Genomic DNA, 18,864 nt, shown 5'->3' with positions numbered 1-18,864 from the left:
TGAATTCTCTGGGCACAAACACAGCGTCTCAATGTTAACATCTCTGTTTTGACTCGAGTTCCTTAACCCCAAGCTAAGGCAGCTGAAGTTATCAGCTTAATGTTCAGAGCAGCTGTGCCAACAGTTGGGCAAGAGTATTGGCTTGCTGGCTCTTTGTAAAGACTCTCAGAGTCCCTCACTTCAGATTCTGGGTGTGAATAACGTAGTGGTTACTCCTGAACACAATGTGGTTGTTTCACATGTCCATTAACAATCACACCTTTTGCACATAAAACAAAGAGAGATTTCCACAACTGCCTGGTCTTCCTAAAATCACAGAATGTTAAGGGTTGGAAGGACCTGGAAAGCTCATCCAGTGCAACCCCCCTGCCAGAGCAGGACCACCTAGAGCAGGGCACACAGGAACTCAGCCAGCTGGGTTTGAACGTCTCCAGAGCAGATCCAGACAACTCAGCTACGTGGACACATTACAACTGGTCAACAAGCTAGTACATGGGAGTTAATCCACAGGCTCCCTCACAGGCTGATGCTGATCCCAAGAGAAAATTTCTTTACCTGCCGTGGAAAGGGCTGAACTAAGTTGAATTGCCTTGCACTTGCACTGGCAAAGAAAGTCACCCTGTGCCTCGTTGTCTGGTACCTGCACACAGCTGTGCTGCACAGGCAGCTAACACCTACCCACAGCCCGCTGGTAATGCAGGGAGAAGCCGATGATCTGCTCGCTGTTGTGCTCTGGCCTCTCCCAGGACACCAGGACCGTGGTGCTGGAGAGAGAGACAGCCGACACCTTCTTGGGAGCGCTGGGCAACCCCTCCCGCACGATGACCGAGAGCTTGGCGGTGGCACAGGCCGTGCCCAGGCTGTTCTCGGCCACGCACTGATAGTAGCCGGCATCCTCCAGGCCGATCTGGTTGATGACGAGGCTGCCGCTGCTCTGCACCTTCACCCTGCCGTTGGAGAGGATGGTCTGGCCGTTCTTCAGCCAGTGGATGGCAGGGGCTGGCTCGCCCTCGGCCCTGCACACGAAGCGAGCCGTGCTGGCACGCGTGCGAGAGATGGTTTCGGGAGCCTGGGAGATGCTGGGGGTGGCTGGGAGGAGACAGGAAGAGTTAATGAAAGGAGGAGGAGGAGGAACAGATAGCAAAGCAAATCCCTTCTCCTCCCCACTCAGTGCTATGTTTTATTCAGTAGCGGCTTTGCTTACGAGATGGGATTTGCTAGGCAGACTCTAGAGGCTTAATTTACACTCTGTCCAAAAGGCAACATAAATTCTGTCTCAATCATGTGCTGTGTTCCCTGATCCTAGGCTGCTCTCCCTGCTGGCCTCCAGCACACTGAAAGTTAACTGGTGATACACATTTCCACGGGGGATCCCTGGAGAACAAGGCACAAAACAGGTCAGTAAATACCAGGAACTAAACCCCAAATTAAAGCAGTGAGTCTCTCATTGAGACATGCCCAACCCCAGGGCCTCCTGGCTCTAACCTGGCTTCCTTCTTACCCAGCACAAGCCACAGATGCAACTCCTTGGGGAGCTCCTGGATGTTGGTGCAGGTAGTCTAAGGCTATGTGGAGCATTCATCCCGCTCTCTACTCACCGAGGACGCGGAGCTCAGCCGCGGCTGTAACGAACTGCCTGGTCTGGGGTTTGTTAGCACGGCACACGTACACCCCTGAGTGATGGGGCTGGCTGGAAGGAATGAGGAGATTTGTCCGGCCCAGCACTATCACATCTGTGGAAACAGGCTTTCCATCTGCAAGGAGAAACGTGCACGAATGTGGGAAGGAGCCCCAAGCTGCCCTTGATGAGGGTTTGTAAACAATGCATCTTACTAGAGCCAGGATGACAGCTGGGGAGTGCAGAGACCCCCAGATCCCAAAGCAGAGCAGGGTTCCTGCTGGGACACTCCTCAGTGCTTGACTGAGCATCAGCCAGCCCAAGCCAATGTTGCCCCAAGGTTTAGTTTAGCCTCTAATAACTGAAAAGGTTTGGGTTTGGATCAAAATAGCCTCTGATGGTTAGAGTATGCTTGCAATGAGCCCCCCCAGGAATGCACATTCACAAGGGAAAGCTATGCAAACACACATTTGGAACAGCTGCTGGATCTGCCTACTGACCCCCCCCCCCCCCCCCCCACCCCGTGCACCAAGCACACACACCTCCACCCCTCGCTCCTGCACACAAGAGTGCTGAATCACTAACAAACAGCTCCAGGGCTGGTTCTTCCCTCCACTGGGTTCCAGACAGGAACCAAATTTACTGAGCTTCCTGATTCGTTTTTGTGCCCTCAGCTTAGCTCCTGATCTCTAAAGGTATCAGGAAGACAGCTGGTTCTCCTTGGGGCTGTGCTGCTTGGGTCAGAGACATGGGCTGCCCTCTCCGCATGCCCCTGGCTAGTTGCTCAGCACTGCTGAGTAGAGCTGGAGGAAAGGATGGCTCTGGCCTCCTGGCCAGAAGCTGAGACATCCTTCTGCAACTTCAAATAGCTTCTAAGCTCTTCAGCATGTCATGGACAAGGCAGTAGGCTGGTGCTGGGCATTGCTTATTCTCAGCACTGCTCTGATGTGAGAGACATGGGCACCATGGCATCGGTACCTCTGAATGAGTGTGGGGCAGCAAAGCCAAGAGCTGGGGACAGAGTGTGGGCAAGCACAGTCTGGACAAAGAAAAGCCTGGATGTGAGGTCAGGAACTCATGGCCAGCTCTGGCACAAGTTGGCAGACTGAGCCAGACAGCCAGTTTGTGCAGTACCTAGGCAACACCAGACCTCATCCCTCTCCACCTGCAGAAGCACTAATGTCTTTCAGCCAGCAAAACCTCACCACTGGCCTGCCTTTACTTCTTAGAGATTCTGATGAGCCTGTACCTCCAGACAGAAGCAAGCTCTCTACTGTGAGCAGCTGCACCTACTTAGCACCATCAGCAGGGAATGCAGCTGAAATGAGATCCTCTGCCCCTCCTCCACCATCCATTTTGGGGATCTTTAGATGGCTTCACACTTCAGTGGCTCCACGCTCAGAGGAGGAAGAAAGCTGTGCACCCCACTTGCACTGGAGCAGTTTGTCAATCTAACTCCAGATGGTAGCAATTAGCTGACACCACCAAGGCCGGCAAGAGCCAAACTGGCAACCTGGAGGTACAACCCTTGTTATAACCTACATGACTAATTGTCCAGTAATCCAGCCTGCTCCTTAATGAAGGCTTGGAGAGAAACGTGCTTGTATAACACAGAACTGCTAGAAACATTCATCCATCTTTTCTAAGTGAAGAGTCCACACCAAGAAGCAGAAGGGGAACCAAGTAAACATTTCAAATCATGCAAGGAACTATTTCACCACCCTTTCCTCACCTTCTCCCTCCTCTACCCCCTATCCAAAAAGCTTTCATAGTGAGAATTAACTCTGATGATATCTACTCCACTATGGGCATCAGTAGCTCTTGGTAACACAATGACCTAGTATGGGGCAGCTGAGTGTTTGTGACTGTGAAGTGCACGGGATAAACCAGAAACATTTCTGCCAGAACATTTAATCCTTGCTGATTTGATTTCCAAAGTCATATCCTCTGAGGTTGGGGTTTTCTTTCTCCTTTTTTTGTGGGGAAGAGGAAATATTTATACACACTGAAATCACTGCCTGTGGACAAGTCTGGGCTGAAGACCAACCACAACAAACAGTTAGAGGGGAGAAGTGTCTTAAATCATGACCCTGATTTATGAAAATGACTGAGAGCCTTTTCTGGGAGAGAACTGACTCCTGAGCTGAGAAAAGTCTTCAGTCAGAGCCTCCAAAACACATCTGAGGGATGTGACACTCACTGAAGTGACATCCTACTGGTGCCTGAGGCTGTCAGCCCTGGGTAACGTGTGCCAGCCTGGCTCATTTGGACACCTCTGATAAGACACAAGTATCTTCTGGATCCTTCCATTACCAGTCTGAGCACAGTAAGGTTTTTGAATAAAAGCCTCCAAGGATTAACAGATCTTATCATGTCTTATAATCCTGCAGGATAATGTTAAGTTATTTCTCCAATGTAATGGCAGGTTCCACAGAGTCCCCACTAACCTCTGAGTCCCCGGAGGAGTGGCACAGACCTGACTCCATCTCATGACCTTCACTGCTCTAACTCATACAAGGGTGACTAATTTAGATCAAAAGGCATCCAGGCACTAAAACTTTGTGCATTTCACAAGTCAAACAGCTATGAAGTGAACTGGATGCTCTGTGACCTCCTACATTCAATTAGTAGCAGCAGTTTCAGCAAGGACACCCTCTACTGTGACACCGCCTGCGTCCTTAGGTCTCCATGTAACAAACACCCTCCCTGACCCACAGACTCCTCCACTTTTAAAATATAAAGCATCCACAGGTTCTTCTTGACAACAAAAGCTTCCTTCTGTCCCTCATGCTCACCCTGCCGTATCCAGGAGACGAAGGGGGTGGGATCAGCAGCCGCCATGCACTCCATCACCACGCTCTCCCCAGCCACCACCGTGGTGTTCTCCGGAGCAGCGACGATGGTGACATCTCCTCCTGCTGACTGGGAACCTGATGGCAAAAAGAAGAGAAAGAAAAGTCTGTCCTTCCAAATTGCAAAGCCCCCAGAATAACGAGAGGCTGGAAAAAGCTCAGACACCTCAGCCCTGCTTCCCCACGCGTGGTAACGGCTCAGGCCCATCGGGAGAAGGCAGGTCAGGTCTTGCTTTTACATGGCTACAGATTGTTCTGCTAAAGAAATGAACAAAGGGGTCCCCTGTAGATTTACTCTAATCATGCTGGCCCTAGTAAAAATTCCTATCAGGATTCTCACATGGAAAAGAAAGAGTTTCTTCTGCTGCTAAATGGATGTCTGTTGATGGGATGAAATGAGATAGCTGCTGTCCTCAAAAGGAGCAACAGCAACACAACTCACCCTCTGCCAAAGCACTGTCACAGCTCAAAACCGTAACAGCAACCTCTCCCTCTGCCAGGGCACTGTCAGAGCTCAGAACCAATCTAGTGACCTGGCTCCAGAAATCCTGACATCCACACACTGTACTGTAGACAGGAAGCAACAGAGGTCATGCCCCGGTGTCCAGGCCTTCACCTGACAGCACAGAGGCTCCATCAGTCATTAGAGTGGGCTATTTAGCTTAGATGTGCACAGACAGCTAACACATCAATCAAGCACCGTTTCCAGGAAGGTCTAGAGGCTGCATTGCACAATGTCCTGGCGGGATGGGGATTATTTTGCTTGACATGAACCTTTTCCCTGCGTCTGGCCCCTGCTGAGCAGAGGTTAAGGGCAGGTTAAGGAAATGCCTTTGCAGTATCCAAATTTCTGTTGTCAGATGAAATAACACTGGGGTGCTCTCAAGCACACCAGACTGTTCATGACCCTGTTCTTGCAGCTCTCCCAAATACATCTAACTCAGAGACACTTTTGATGTTACACTACAAGTGATTCTTAGGCCTGCTCCAGGTGTTGATCTATCAGAGAAACTTGTTAGCAGCAGGTCTCAAAGAAAAGCAAGAGGTTTTTTGCACAGTACAAACTGCCAAAAGATGCTGCAGAGTTTGAAAAACAAGAGGTTCAAACAAGCTCACAAAGGACACATTTACCATATGTTGATTACAAGGGTCTCACTGCAGTTCCCAGCCCAAGATGTTCCCACATTCCTGAGTGTCAGTTGCTGATGGAGATGCCCAAGGAAAGCACCATGTCTTCCCTGCTCAGATTTTTTTACATGCTTTCCCCTTGCATCTGCTTTGGTTGCTTTTGGAGCTGGCACTGCAATGGTTGGACCTCTAGCCAGACCAACAATGGCCATTCACGTGCCATCCAAGCAAGGCTCACTCATACTTGACTTTCTTGTGAATACAAATCTGAGGAGCTCTGGCCTCAGCACACCTGCCTGCATGGCAGGAGGCTGCACATCACTGCACTGAACACACTGCACTCAGCCCATCCCCAGGCTTGTTGCCTGAAGCACAGAAGTCTTGCCAAAAAGAATCCACAGAATCCCAGAGTGCTGGGGGTGGGAATGGTCCTACAGAGCTCACCCAGCCCTCAGCACCTTGGTAGCCCTGCCCTGGCCTCTCTCCAGCAGTTCCCCGTCCCTCTTGAGCTGGGGAGCCCAGAACTGGACACAGGACTCCAGAAGAGGCCTCATCAGGGCAGAGCAGAGGGAGAGAAGAACCTCCCTGGACCTGCTGCCCACACTCTTGATGCCCCCCAGGAAGCCACTGGCCTTCTTGCCCACGAGGGCACGTTGCTGGCTCACGGCCACCCCCATTCTAGGGGAGCTGGTTCAACACAGACATTTTCTTCTAGTCCATACATGTGTGAAAGGGATTTCCATATGTAGCATTATGTAGCACAGGTTAAAAGGAGCCAGTGAAATCCCCAAGGCACTGTTGGAAAACAGGAGAGCAGGAGCCAGTGCTTGTCCAGCAGATGGAAGCAGAGACCGAGGAGCGGCCACGGTCCCCACCTGGGGCAAGGCTGGACCACACCATCCTGCAACCCCAGCCCTGGGCAAACCCTGGCAATAACAGCTGCCACAGGGCATGAAGGAAGAGCCAAGCCAGCTATCCTCCTTGCAGTGGAACAAGCACAATGCACACTGGGGTGTGTACAGTGCATACAACCTCATGTGCTCACAGCACGGTGTGGGCTTGGCCAGGGCTGTGCCACAAGCACATAGGTTGAGCTGTTCACATTGTCCTTCAGCCACATCCAGCTGCAGGAGGACAACTTGGGGGACAGAACAGGGACAAGAAACCACAGCAGACTATGGATTCAGCGGCCTCATTGACAAATAGATCAAAGTCCTGCCCGCTCTCAACTGCGGCGCCAAGGCTGGGCTTGAGAACTACCGAGACAGAAAATGGGCTTAGTGCAAAAGCAGGCACAGGGCTTCCACAACAGGCACATAAGCTGAAGGATCAGTGAAACACAAGGCTCTTCTGAACAGCAGCTTTCTTCTAAGACCAGCACCAGTTCCACAAAGCACTAAAATCCACGAGTAATCATTAGTCCTGCAACACAACTGAGCGCAGGGACTCCAGCGAGACCTGGCTGGACAGGTGAGGCTGCTCAGCACACTGCTCTTGTGAGGCCCCTGCCCTTTCTCTTACCCTTACTGCACACAGGGGTGAAGCAACACTGGAGAACAAGGAGAAGGAGCTTTCCAGTCAGGATTTTTAAAGAAACACATGAGAAAGCACCAGAAGCAAAGCAAAAGGCTTTTACAGCAGCCATTCCAGTGAAGGCCCTAGTGCTGGGACACAGGAGAACCCAATGAGGTGTGATGAGATTGGTTTTAAGAGTGAGCTCAGGAAAGAGGTACAAAAGAGCCAGGTGAGGAGTGGCTCTCTGCTGAGGGACTGGTAGCATGGCTGCATGTAGTCACACATCTCCACAGACCACAGGCCCAGCAGCCTCATCTGCCCACCCTGGAGACCCATTAGCCATTGTGGCTCCATGACAACTTTTGATGAAAATGGCCAGGGCAGCAGCATACACCCAAGGTTCTGGGAGCAGAAGTATATGGGGACAGATTTCCAGCCCATCATGGGAGCAAGTGAGCTGCTTTATCCAACACCACCAGCTGCTGGGGTACTTGGTGGGCAGGACACGGCTGAAACATGTCTGTGTGCATAAAGCTGTCCTTTTCTGCAGTGCTGGGGAGAAAAAAACACATCCACAGTAAAAAATAACACCAGCCAGATGGCAATATATTCCCTGCCAGATTTTCAAGCAGATTTCTCCACCAGGCTTAGGGCAGACAAAGAGAGAAATCTCCTCAAACCTGACTTGAATATTCCTCTGCCGTATCCAGGTGCACGGCCGCGAGTCCCTGCTGGCAAAGGCATCTCACAGGTTAAGGAACTCCACGGGAAGGCACTTGTCCCACATCACTTGGTGCACAGAGAACTGCCTTGTACTGCTGCCAGTTGCTAGGAGAGGGGTTTTACAAGCTGCACAAACTCCTGCTCTGAAACAGCCCCAGGAGTCACCAGCACAGCTCCGCAAGCTCCTGGTTTAGCAGAGCCGCCTTGAAAAGGAACAGCCTGTAACTGCACCTGTACCTGAGGCCTCACGGTCCTCCTGCCTGGGAATGAACCAAGGAAACACTTCACCACCCTCACCCCAAGCAGTCCCACAGCGGCAGCATGTGCTGCCCAGCCTGCACCCTGGGTGCTCAGGAAGGGAAAGAGGCAGGAGCTCACTGATGGCCAGGTAACAAGTCAGCAGAAGCTTGTCCTGGTGACCCAAAAGGGCTGGCAACTAGCCACTTACCACTCACCCTGCAGAAGCTGTAAGGACAGTGGCTATCAGTACTTGCTGACACACTCAAAGTCTGACAACCAGGAATGCCAACAGCCACAGGGATCCCTAACTCAAACATCCATTTCTGCTTCCTTCTCCCTCAGCCAAAACTCTGGTTTCAGCCTTGGAAAGCTCCTGGGAAAACATATTAGCTCAGAGTTCACCTCTGTTTGCTGATGATTACTGTTGAAGCTGTGTTACAAACCCAAGCTTGCTTTCCCAGTGCATTCCTGGCTGTGTGCATGGATGAATGCCCCATACACCTCTAGCACACACAAACTCATTTCTCTCCAGCTTTGCACTTCCCTCTGGGGGTCTTGGAGTAACTGTACAAGTCAAGCTCCTCTTTAAACTGAGACCCTCCATTAGAATACACTTTTCACCTGCTGTCCCAACAGGCTGGTTGGATAGGATGGATCACACCTTAACTGCTACAAAACAAAGGTTTTGTTTGGTCTGAAGAGTTCCCAAGAGCAGTACTAAAGCTAACCAGGAAAACCTCCACACAGGGGACTCCAACAAACATCAAAGAGTAAAATCAATGTGAGCTTTTTTGCCTCCGCTGCCATTAAGGTAATTTCAGGTCAAGAGGAAATACTGTTAGAACCAAAGGAAAAACAGCTTCAGTTTCCAAGACATCTTTCACTGCCTGAACAAAACCAGGTCACTGGATGCACCTGCACCATGCTGTCCATTCTGTGCTATTAAAAGCTTTCACAGTGCTGCTATTTAAAACTTGAGCTTTGAGATCTCTTCCCTCCTCACCCCGCCAAGCTTTGTTTTGTCACTCCAAGTAGCAGAACTGCTCTAGGCCACAGCTTTGCAAAGCCCAAGGCACAAACCTTGGCCTCATACCCAAGTTCGCTGTCACTGACTGCCTTTGTGGACTTTTTGCCCTTCTGAATCAGATGGATCCATTCATTCCTCTTGTTTCTCACAAAAACCCCACCTGTGGGGTGTCGAACGCAGCCCTGGGATGACTCAGAGTAGTGCACTGGGGCTGAGAGAAATCCTCTGGGTGTTGAAAGAGACAGACAAGGCAGTTCTTTCCGTGCACAGCCCATCTGCCCACGCACATGCTTGTATCTGCACAGGGAGACAGGCAGGGGTGCTACCACAAGACTCACTGCAGAGGTATCTCAAAATACTCCCTGAGGTTCTACTGTTTATGAACAACTCACTGCAGCAGACTTCTCTCTTTATGCCTTTCTCCACTTCCCTGTCACAAGGCTGGAAAGTCAGGCGAAATTGTCTGTACCGTTGCTCCCATGGGCAGTGTCTGGGCTCCAGGACATGGTCCTGAGCACAGAGGAAACACAACTAATCGCTTATGATCAAGGGTATTTATTATAAAACCAAAGAAGAGGTGAGGGAGGGAGCACAGGGAACCTTGGACAGTGAGTGTGCCAGAGAGATGTCAGCACACAGGCTGCCTCAGCTCTACAAACCCAATCTGTACTGTTTCAAAGCAAAGGGGAGCTGCCAGCGGGGATGTGAAGGGAGGCACCACGGGGAGCTGCTTGGGACAAAGCTCAGCGTGTTTATTTGGAGTTATGGCTTGAGATATAGCATACATGAGAGATTTCAAACTCCAAGAGTTTACAACTTGGGCCTGCCTCGAATGCATCCATAATTCATCAGCTATCCTCTCCCGTGTCCTTGCTCTTCTTAGTGCACAATATCAGCCAAGAACTCAGACGGTGCAACAGGAGGAAAATGTTCTTTTGTTCAGCCAATTTGTGACGGTGGTTTTCAGTGACAAGAGGATGACTTCTTGGATGGGAACTAACACCTCTCTCCCGACTCTATAAACACTCTGCCTCAGCAAAAGTGCTGGGAGGTTAAACATGACTTGCATGGTGACACACTCAGCTCTCAGCTGTCAGCAGTACAAGGTCTGCAGATATCCAACCATCTTCTGTTCTGCGAACTTTCTCACCCTCTCTGGAGGAGGAGCATGAAACCTTATTCATCCCTGCGAGCCTCCTGCGGGAATAGATTCTAGCACTGAGCAGCTGTTCATTAGAGAAAGTCAATGCTGTCACTGCTGTTATTCTGCAGACAATAAAAGAGCAAATTACCCATTGCAAAGCACACACCTTCCAAAACGCAGGCGCTGTGTTTGCAGAGGATGTCTCACTCCCACTCCCTGGCTCTGTCCTTTTTCTCAGACAACTCACAGACCTCCTGGACTGCTCAGGGAGAAAGCTGACAGCAACCACAGAGGAGAGAAAAAAAATCCTGCACACCTGCCATCCTCCTCCCTTTAAACCATGCTGGAAATTTATCTACAGTTTATTTCTGCTCCTGGGTTAGATCCAGGACAGGCAACGTAACACCTTGAGGCAGGACACTTGCCTAACTGTATCCTAACACTTTGCCATATTTGCTTTGGGGGCAACAGAAACAAAGTCAGACATTTAAACATGCTTAGCTACGTGAATTTCTGCTTTTGTAAGTGTTCTCATCTGAACAGCAATGCACTACAGCTTTGCAAACAGGAAAGCAGATCAGTCCAGAGAGGACTGGCACCAGTGATTTTTCAGAGGTGGCCAGAGAGGAGGTGCTGCCCCTCCAATGCCCTGCAGTCAGGCTTCCCCAGAGCATCACAGGCCAAACACTGGTGCCTCTTCTCCCCTAACTCAGCTCTCACAGCCACACATCCTTTCCAAAAAAGGCCATTTTTAGGTTTTTCTCCCACTTCTGCTATACAAGTCACTGTGGCAGTTTGGACCAAGTTCTGTTTTCCTCCACCACTGAGGCTGAGGAGGGATTACACTTCTGGTTACAAGATTAGGGACTCAATTCACCAGACATTTGGTATTGCTTCAACAGTTCTCAGCCTTGAGACCTCTCCTCCGCTGCAGAGGCTCAAGCTTTGGTTCACAAGCCTTGTAGCAGCTTTTAGAGGTGTGCCTCAGCAGAAACTCCAGCACTGACAGTGCTTGGGCAGTAGGACTGCAAAAGTTGGCCCAGTGCAATCTGTCAGTGCCCTTAGTCTCTGTCATCAGAAATGTTTCTTTCTTCCCCTTCTCAGGCAGCTGCAGCGTGCCTGGGTCATCAGCACACGAGTCATCTCAGAAAGGAGGCTGAAAAGGAACCTGCTTTTATTGCATAAGTGACACTACATTGATGTAATAGGGGGTTTGTTTCTGCCCAGTAATATAAATGAGCTCAGAAAATCAGGCCTCTATTGTCTTTTCACTTTACATCTTCAAAACATTTTATAAACAGTTATACATTTGTCAGTGTAAGCACTGAACTGAAAAACTCAATGGGGAAGAATTTCTCTCCACAGCTTGGAATGGGCACAGTCTCCCTTCCTACTTACTTAGTGCTGCAGCAGGAGTTACACATCAGTTGTCACCTTTAAAGCAGCACACAGAGAAACATGCATAAATGATTAAAAGACAAAAGTTCAATCACTTTCTTAGTGCTATTAAGAGATCTCCACATACAGCCCTTGCATCTCAACCTGCTGTCACAAAATCCCCAATGAAGAAGTCAGCAAACTGATGCCAAAACATACAGTGCAACCTACACTTCCAGCAGCAGGCACAAAACCTGCTCCTGTACTGTCTGCAGGTATGTGTGTGCCACATGGAGAATTTAACAGATAAAATGCACAACCATGGTTTAATTAAAAGGAAAGGAGGCAGACTAATGAATTTGGATGAGGTGTGTTCATTTACTACCTGCACACACTCTTCACACACCTGCTACAGCTTCTGGGGTGTCTCCACAGAGCATGTAACACCCTCAATGTGGCAGAAGGAGCTGCCCTAGGAGCTGCTTTTCCCTTTGCTTGAGAAACAGCCTGTTAAACTTCTCTTCCCCAGCTCTGTCCTGTGGAAGCTTAGAGAGCACACACGTCCTCAACCAGACATGGAGAAGGACCACCAGGCTGTCCTCCTTCATTCTCCTCCACTGCTTTATAGAGCTAATAGGCTTCAGCTCAGGAATGAAATCCTTTCATGACACCCTCAATGACACGTAACCAGGAGCCCAGAAAGAGGCTGAGCAGTGGCAGGTTTCCAGGAATAGCCCTGGAGTTTTAGGAGGTTCTTCCCCCACTCCCAAACCCTTGGTCCTTCAGGGTATGGCGTATTACACATCTAGGGTACATTTAGCTCTGCTGCAAAGCAGTCAGAGTGTGCTTTGCCCACCACTCCACCTCCTGTAAAGCTGTCAACATCGGCTGTGTTTGAGTACACGCATTTGGAGCTCTCTCCATCACGCCAAGCGGGATGGGAGCCAGACAGCCTGCATGAGGCACTCCTGCTCCCTTCCCCAGACACTGCCTGCAAGCACCACAGAGCATGGTGGGGGTTGGAAGGGCCCTGCAGAGCTGCTCCAGCCCCAACCCCTGCTAAAGCAGGTTCCCCTGGCTCAGGGGGCACAGGAACGTGTCCAGGTGGGTTTGGGAACCTCCTGAGAAGGAGCCTCCACACCCTCCCTGGGCAGCCTGGGCCAGGGCTCCTCACCTCAGCACCAAAGCACTTGCTCCTTGTGTTTAGGGGAAGTTTTTCTGTTCCAACTTGTGTCCATCACCACTTGTCCTGTCCCTGGGCACTACAGAAAAAGGACTGGCCCCATCCTCCTGACACCCACCCTTTAGGTACTTGTAAGTGTTGATGAGGTCTCCCCTCAGGCTTCTCTTCTCCAGGCTCAACAGCCCCAGGGCCTGCAGCCTTTCTCTCTCACACACATGTTCCATCCTCTCAGCATCTTGGTGGCCCTGCACTGGCCTCTCTCCAGCAGTTCCCTGTCTCTCTTGAGCTGGGGAGCCCAGGACTGGACACAGAACATCTGCACTGCTCCAAGGGAATGAGGCAAAATAAACCAGAGGTGCTGCAGCCACACAGGCCCAGAGCCTCACTGCACACAGAGCTGCTGCTTCCTATGAGAATTAGAAGACTCTTCTGGCTCCCGGGTCATAAGCCCCAAAGCTCCTCCTTACTCAGTCACCTCACCTTGTCTCAGTGACTGGAGCCTTTCCACTCCAGTAGCTTCCCCCTGGTGCTCAGAGGCTGATGTCTCCCAGGGGCTGACACCTACTTCATCAGTTCTATTTGCAATTCAGATTTATTTGCAACATCAGATCTATTTGCAATTCACTTACATCTAACGACAGGGAGAGGGAACAGGCTGGGGCCCTGGGCTGTGCGACGGGACACAACCTGCTTCCTCTGTGAGCAGGCCTTGTGCTCTGCCCTAGTTGGTCTGGCTTGGTTACATTATTGTTATGCAGAGCTTTGAGAAGAGAAACATTGTGGGAAGCCACCTCATAGCTGGTCTCCCTGATGCCAGGTATGCAGAATGCTTCCTAGGAGCTAAGCTTCGAACACACAACATGCTGGGAGCCTACAGTAACACAGTCTGGCAGCAAAGAGACTGCCAACTTGGAAGGAAGCACTAAAAGCAGATGGATGCATCTGCATTAACTCAGGACAATGCAAAGCTGTTTCTAGGAAAAGTCTGGAAGGAAAGCTGGCTTTCCATGGGGAAAGACCATTAGTGGTAGCCACAGATTGTGTCAAAGCCCTCTGGCTGGACTTTTGCTGAGTGTCACAGAGAGCCCTGATCTGTCTAAGGCTGTGCCTGAACACATGGTGTTTGCTAACACCACCTGCCCCTCCTTAGCCCACTCTTCTCTTTTCCTGCTTCTCACCCTTGTTCACAAGCCACGTGGCACTGTCCCTTGGCTGCACTGGAAACAGAGTTGGGCAAGAGCATCTCTGAGTTTCTGAACTCCCAGCTGTGTCCTGAGCAATCCCTGACACCTGAGATTATCCAAGCAGGGGCTCAAAGCAGCTCCTGGTTCAGCCCTCCCTGTGATCTGGGCTGACTCATCTCATTCTTGTCCCTTAGCACCACTGGGTCTGCAGATACTGGTGGTTCTTGGAGACCGGGACAAGCCTCCTCCATGATGTCTGTCCTGTGACTAAAGCAATGCCCATGCTATGCCTCTGGACACTTGCCACACCTGCACTCCAGCTGTAGGATGCTGCAAGCACCATGGGTCACCAATAGCCCTCAACTGCAGAGAGTTACTGGGGCTGTGCTCTAACAGGCCATTAATAATTAACAAGTGCCATCAGGAACCCAGTAACATCAACCTTCCTGTCCCACAGCCCATTGCAAGCTGCTGACCTAATTATGATCTCTATTCTTAGCTCCCTTCCAGCCTCACTGTGCAGGCACAGCCCGTTCAGCACCCTCCAGGAGAGGCCAGGTGTGATCCCTGCAGTGCCCATGTGCTGATGCACCACAGGGTTTCACCACTACCGAAAGACTCTGAGAGAGGAGCTGAATGGAGACTGCTACTTAAACCCTGCTTCAGTCAGGGCCTCACCAAACATCAGCTCTTTTTGCAGGAAGCCTCAAAAGCACAAGGGGTCTGGATTAATAAGAGATGGATGTAGAGAACACTGGGGGACCACAAACCAGCCCCAGCCGTCAGGAATCCGAGGCAGAGCTGCCTGTAACACATGAGTCTGGCCACACCTGACAGCTCCAATGCACAGCCACGGAGAGACCAGTTTCCCCCCAGGACCTGGAAACAGCTCACCTATCCCCAGCTGTATATCCCTTGTTCTGCTCTATTATCCTTGACACTTCTGTTGCCACTCACTTCAGCGCCAACCCCGGGCTTAGCTGTTCTGCTTAATGGGAGGTGAGGGCTCTGAATTTTGTATCAAACCCTCTGTCACTGCAGGCTGCTAGAGCTGTCAGGAGCGTGGCATATCATAGCCCCAGCAAACTTCACAGACAGCTGAGCTGAAACTCCCCCTCGGGCTCCCGGGAACAGGCTGCTGACACTTGAGCTCTGAGCAGCTTTCCCTGGGCCATGTGAGTGGTGTGATGTGTGCTGGCCCCCCACGAACTGCAGCCATGCACAGAGCTGTCTGTTTGGGTGGGTGCCTGACACATGTCTGCACCAGCCCTTCACAAGTTTCACCCAAAAAAAACCCCACGGTCTCAGTCCTGCTCCACTGCTAGGCTCAGTAAAAAAGGGACGGAGGGAAAGTTTACAGCTCATGCTAAGCAGGAGGTCACTTCTAGCTTTAAAGATCTGTTTATTAAGCTAGAAATGCTGTCTTATCGCCTCCTTGATCTTGCCATTCGGAATTCACTGTGGTTTGTTCAGCATCCTTTGCCACAGAGCAGGACCAAGAGTATTTTTCACAACCCAGCAGATGCATTATGCAAACAGCTTCAGATACCTGCTGCCTGGGAAACCAGAGCTTCACAACACACATAAACAGAGTCCTCGTGCCTGAGCTTTTGGGATGTCAAGTGGAGAGCGGTTCCCTGCTTCACCACTAGCAGTGAGAATGCAAGGGGCAAACACAGAACAGGATGCTAAAGGAAAAGCAGCAGAAGTCTGTGCCTGGTTAGACAAGGCACAAGGAACAGGGATGGAGCAGTTGCAGGCTAGAACTGGGATGTGCCCTTCTCCAGAGACGAAGCATCACCTGCTGGTTAAATCAACAGCTCACTAAAAATACAGCTGCCTTATCCCACCCCACAGCTCCTTTCTCATGCATTTCCATGACCCCCTTGCCTCCTAGAAGCACAGCCTTTAGCAGCCACCTGTGCCCACAAACACAGCTGGGCAAGCTCTAGCCTTGCAATGCCATCACAGGACTCATGCTTGCCTCTGTCACACAGGTTCCTGCTGGAGGAAGGTCACCCCTGACTGGGACCATCACCCCACGCTGCCCTTCGCCATGGACGGGGCACCAACATCCAGCTGCGGTCAGGGAGGTCAGACCAGAACAGCACTGACCCCAGTGTGAAGCTCCCTGTGCCTGGACTGTAGGGTACCCATGCTGAGAGCTGCAGAGGAGCAGAGCCCGGGGGAGGGGCTCGGGCTGAGCGCCAGCCCGGCATCCAGCACGTCGTTCGCACATGCCGGGACTGAGGAGCCACTTGCGGTAGCGGCACGTCTGTTCCTGCGAGGTGGCGGCCAACTGCGAGCGCTGCTCATTTCATCAGCACCGTCCCCCCACACCATCCCCAAAGCTCAGCCCGTTCCAGAGCTCCATTCTCCTGCAGCTCTTTGGAGCAGGAACCACCCAGAAGCAGGCTCTGGCCCTTGGCGCTCGCAAGTGGCTGCGGCACAAACACCAAAAGAATGACAAGCAAGGTGAAGGCGTCTCAGCTGCCTCCGAGCTCTGTCCCTGTTATCGTGCTTCATACAAATATTTGGCTGAAAAATACATTTCTTGGGACACTGATGCAGCAAGCTGCTGCAACTGTCAACGTAAATGATGTTCTGCCAACGGCAATCTCGCTGTGTCATCTCTAATAACACAGTTCTAAAGCCCAGCTCATGGAGGACGTGCTCATCTGCTGCAAGACTCATCAGCGTTCTCAGCCCAGAGCTCAGGCCTGCTGTACCTAAGCCCATGACCCTGATCATTTACTGCACACACACCTGCAAGAGCACTGCACATGCTGATTCTTGCCAGCCTGGTCTGAGGTCAAGGTTTTATCCGTACACCAGAGCAACACATCACCACAATCCTGACTACTCTGCACATATAGATCAAGACTAGGATGCAGAGGACACAAGGAAGAAAAATTCCACACCTACAACAAGGTATCTGCATAGAATCATAGAACAGTGGGGGTTGGAAGGGACCTTTAGAGCTCATCCAGTCCAACTCCCCTGCAGAAGCAGGGTCACCTAGATAAAGTCACACAGGAACGTGTCCAGGTGGGTTTTGAAGACCTCCAAGGAAGGAGCCTCCACAACCCCTCTGGGCAGCCTGTGCCAGGGCTCCCTCACTGAAACACTGAAAAGAGTTTTTTCTTATAGTTTTTTCTTGCATCTTCCTCCCCAAGTGCACCTTGGTGCCCAGCTCCCCCAAGCAGACAGACCTCCAGCACCAAAGGATCACCATCACTCTCCAGAGTGACCCATCACTTCCAAGGCTATTACATTTAAATTATCCCTGTTTGCAGGGGTAGACACTAAAATGTTGAGGAACTGATTCTCCTCTGCAGCCTGACAACGGAGAGGAAAGGAGAACCCAAGAGTCCTGGCTCCCAAGACCACTCTTTGCTCCCTTTTCTACAATGACCATCTCTAAATGTGCAATAATGCAAACACTGAGATCTCCAGCAAGGAGCTGTGAGGTCAGGCTCTCAAAATAGATGGTCTTGTTTTAATCTCTTGTACTTCTCCCAGCCCCATCAAAACTCTATTATATTCTAAAATTGCTAAGCTCTCAGGTCACTTAGGGGACACCACACTGCTTATACATATTGAAAAGGATTAAAAACCAAGGAGAAAGGAGAATTTTTTCAAGACCCCCCAACACTGTGCAACTAAAAATAACAGGATCAACTGCTGGGAAGTGAAATTTGGGTTAGCTATGGAAAAGACAGTTCCCAGTGCCCACTCAGCAGGGAATATGCAATGGGAGTTAGGGGGAGCCACGCTCCTTGTGTCATTTAAAACCTGAATAGATTAAGTCCTTGAAAAAGTGTGCTGTGCTAGCAGAAACACAGCCTCTGACAGTTATGTGTGCTGCACATTGCCACATTGCAAGAGGTGGCCCCTGTCCCCAAGAAACACACAGAGAGTAAGTATGTGCATGACACAGAGGGGAAAAGTGAAATGATGGGCAAAGAGACCTGCTGAGACCACAGAGTCACGTTCCCCAAGCCCTCCTGCCTCTCCTCTTTGCCAGCTGCTTTATGGCAGTATGGCAGCACTTCCTTGTGTATGGCACGTACCTGGGGAAACAACCAGGACACACAGGGAATTAATTCTTTATATAAGACTTCAGAGTAGGACTCCAGAGTTTGCTTCCCCTCAAAAAAGAAGCTACAAGAAGTAAGACACAGCCTCACTGAGAAGCCGCAAAGGCAGCATGAAGACAGGGTGCCTGGGAAAGGCATCCTGCAGCCAGCTCCTAATGCTCTTTCTGGCAGAGAGCACAGCAGGGCTGCATGTGTCCAGGTGAGAGGGGAAGGGATGGAGCTGCCAGATGTGCTTGTGTGTCTCTCCACCGGGGAGCAGTGCAGATCCAAGGGGAAAATCCAAGTTATCCCTGTTTGGGCAGCAGGCTCCCTTTTCAGGGCTGCGTGACTGGATCTTGCTCTCCAGTCTGCTCTTTTCCCTTCCAGCTCAAAATGCTGCTTCCCCAGGGAACGTCTGGAAATTTACACCATGAAGTCTGCACAGCCAAAACATCTGCAGCGCTCTCAGCACTGTGCTGCGCTGCCCTGCCTGCGCAAGGCCAGCATGTGCTTGGCCACCGCCATGCAGCAGCCTTCCCCACGTCACGGGGAAGTCACACCCTCAAGGGAAACCACACTTTTGGGGTTTGCAGGCCAGGCAAATATGACACAAGGGGGTTGTGCTAATTGCTGCCACTACAGGGAAAAGGCCTTTGATAAGGAGATGGAACGATTCACGTCTGTCGTATGGGAAGCGAGGGGGAGAGGGGGGAGGAAAAGGACAACTGGGCAGAAGAGCTATAGGGAAACGGATTCTTTTGCTATGCACAGCCAGTTCAAATTCAGGGCTGTCT

General features: G+C 50.9%; 1 protein-coding gene across 3 annotated transcripts in view; it reads right to left on the bottom strand.

The window, feature by feature from the left end:
* Positions 1 to 18,864, bottom strand: part of IGDCC4 (immunoglobulin superfamily DCC subclass member 4) — a 96,720-nt gene that overhangs the window by 27,976 nt on the left and 49,880 nt on the right. For all 3 annotated transcript variants that reach the window (XM_061999974.1, XM_061999976.1, XM_061999975.1), the window contains exons 5-7: positions 4,414 to 4,548; positions 1,599 to 1,754; positions 679 to 1,089 (exon numbers count right to left, since the gene is read on the bottom strand). In XM_061999974.1, the coding sequence (XP_061855958.1) occupies positions 679 to 1,089; positions 1,599 to 1,754; positions 4,414 to 4,548 (702 nt within the window). The remainder of the gene's footprint in view (positions 1 to 678; positions 1,090 to 1,598; positions 1,755 to 4,413; positions 4,549 to 18,864) is intronic.

This window comes from Colius striatus, chromosome 7 (assembly GCF_028858725.1).
Source record: "Colius striatus isolate bColStr4 chromosome 7, bColStr4.1.hap1, whole genome shotgun sequence".
In the NCBI taxonomy this organism is placed as follows: domain Eukaryota; kingdom Metazoa; phylum Chordata; class Aves; order Coliiformes; family Coliidae; genus Colius; species Colius striatus.
The sequence above is the reverse complement of the archived record's forward strand: the minus strand, read 5'-3'. Positions and strand labels throughout refer to the sequence as shown.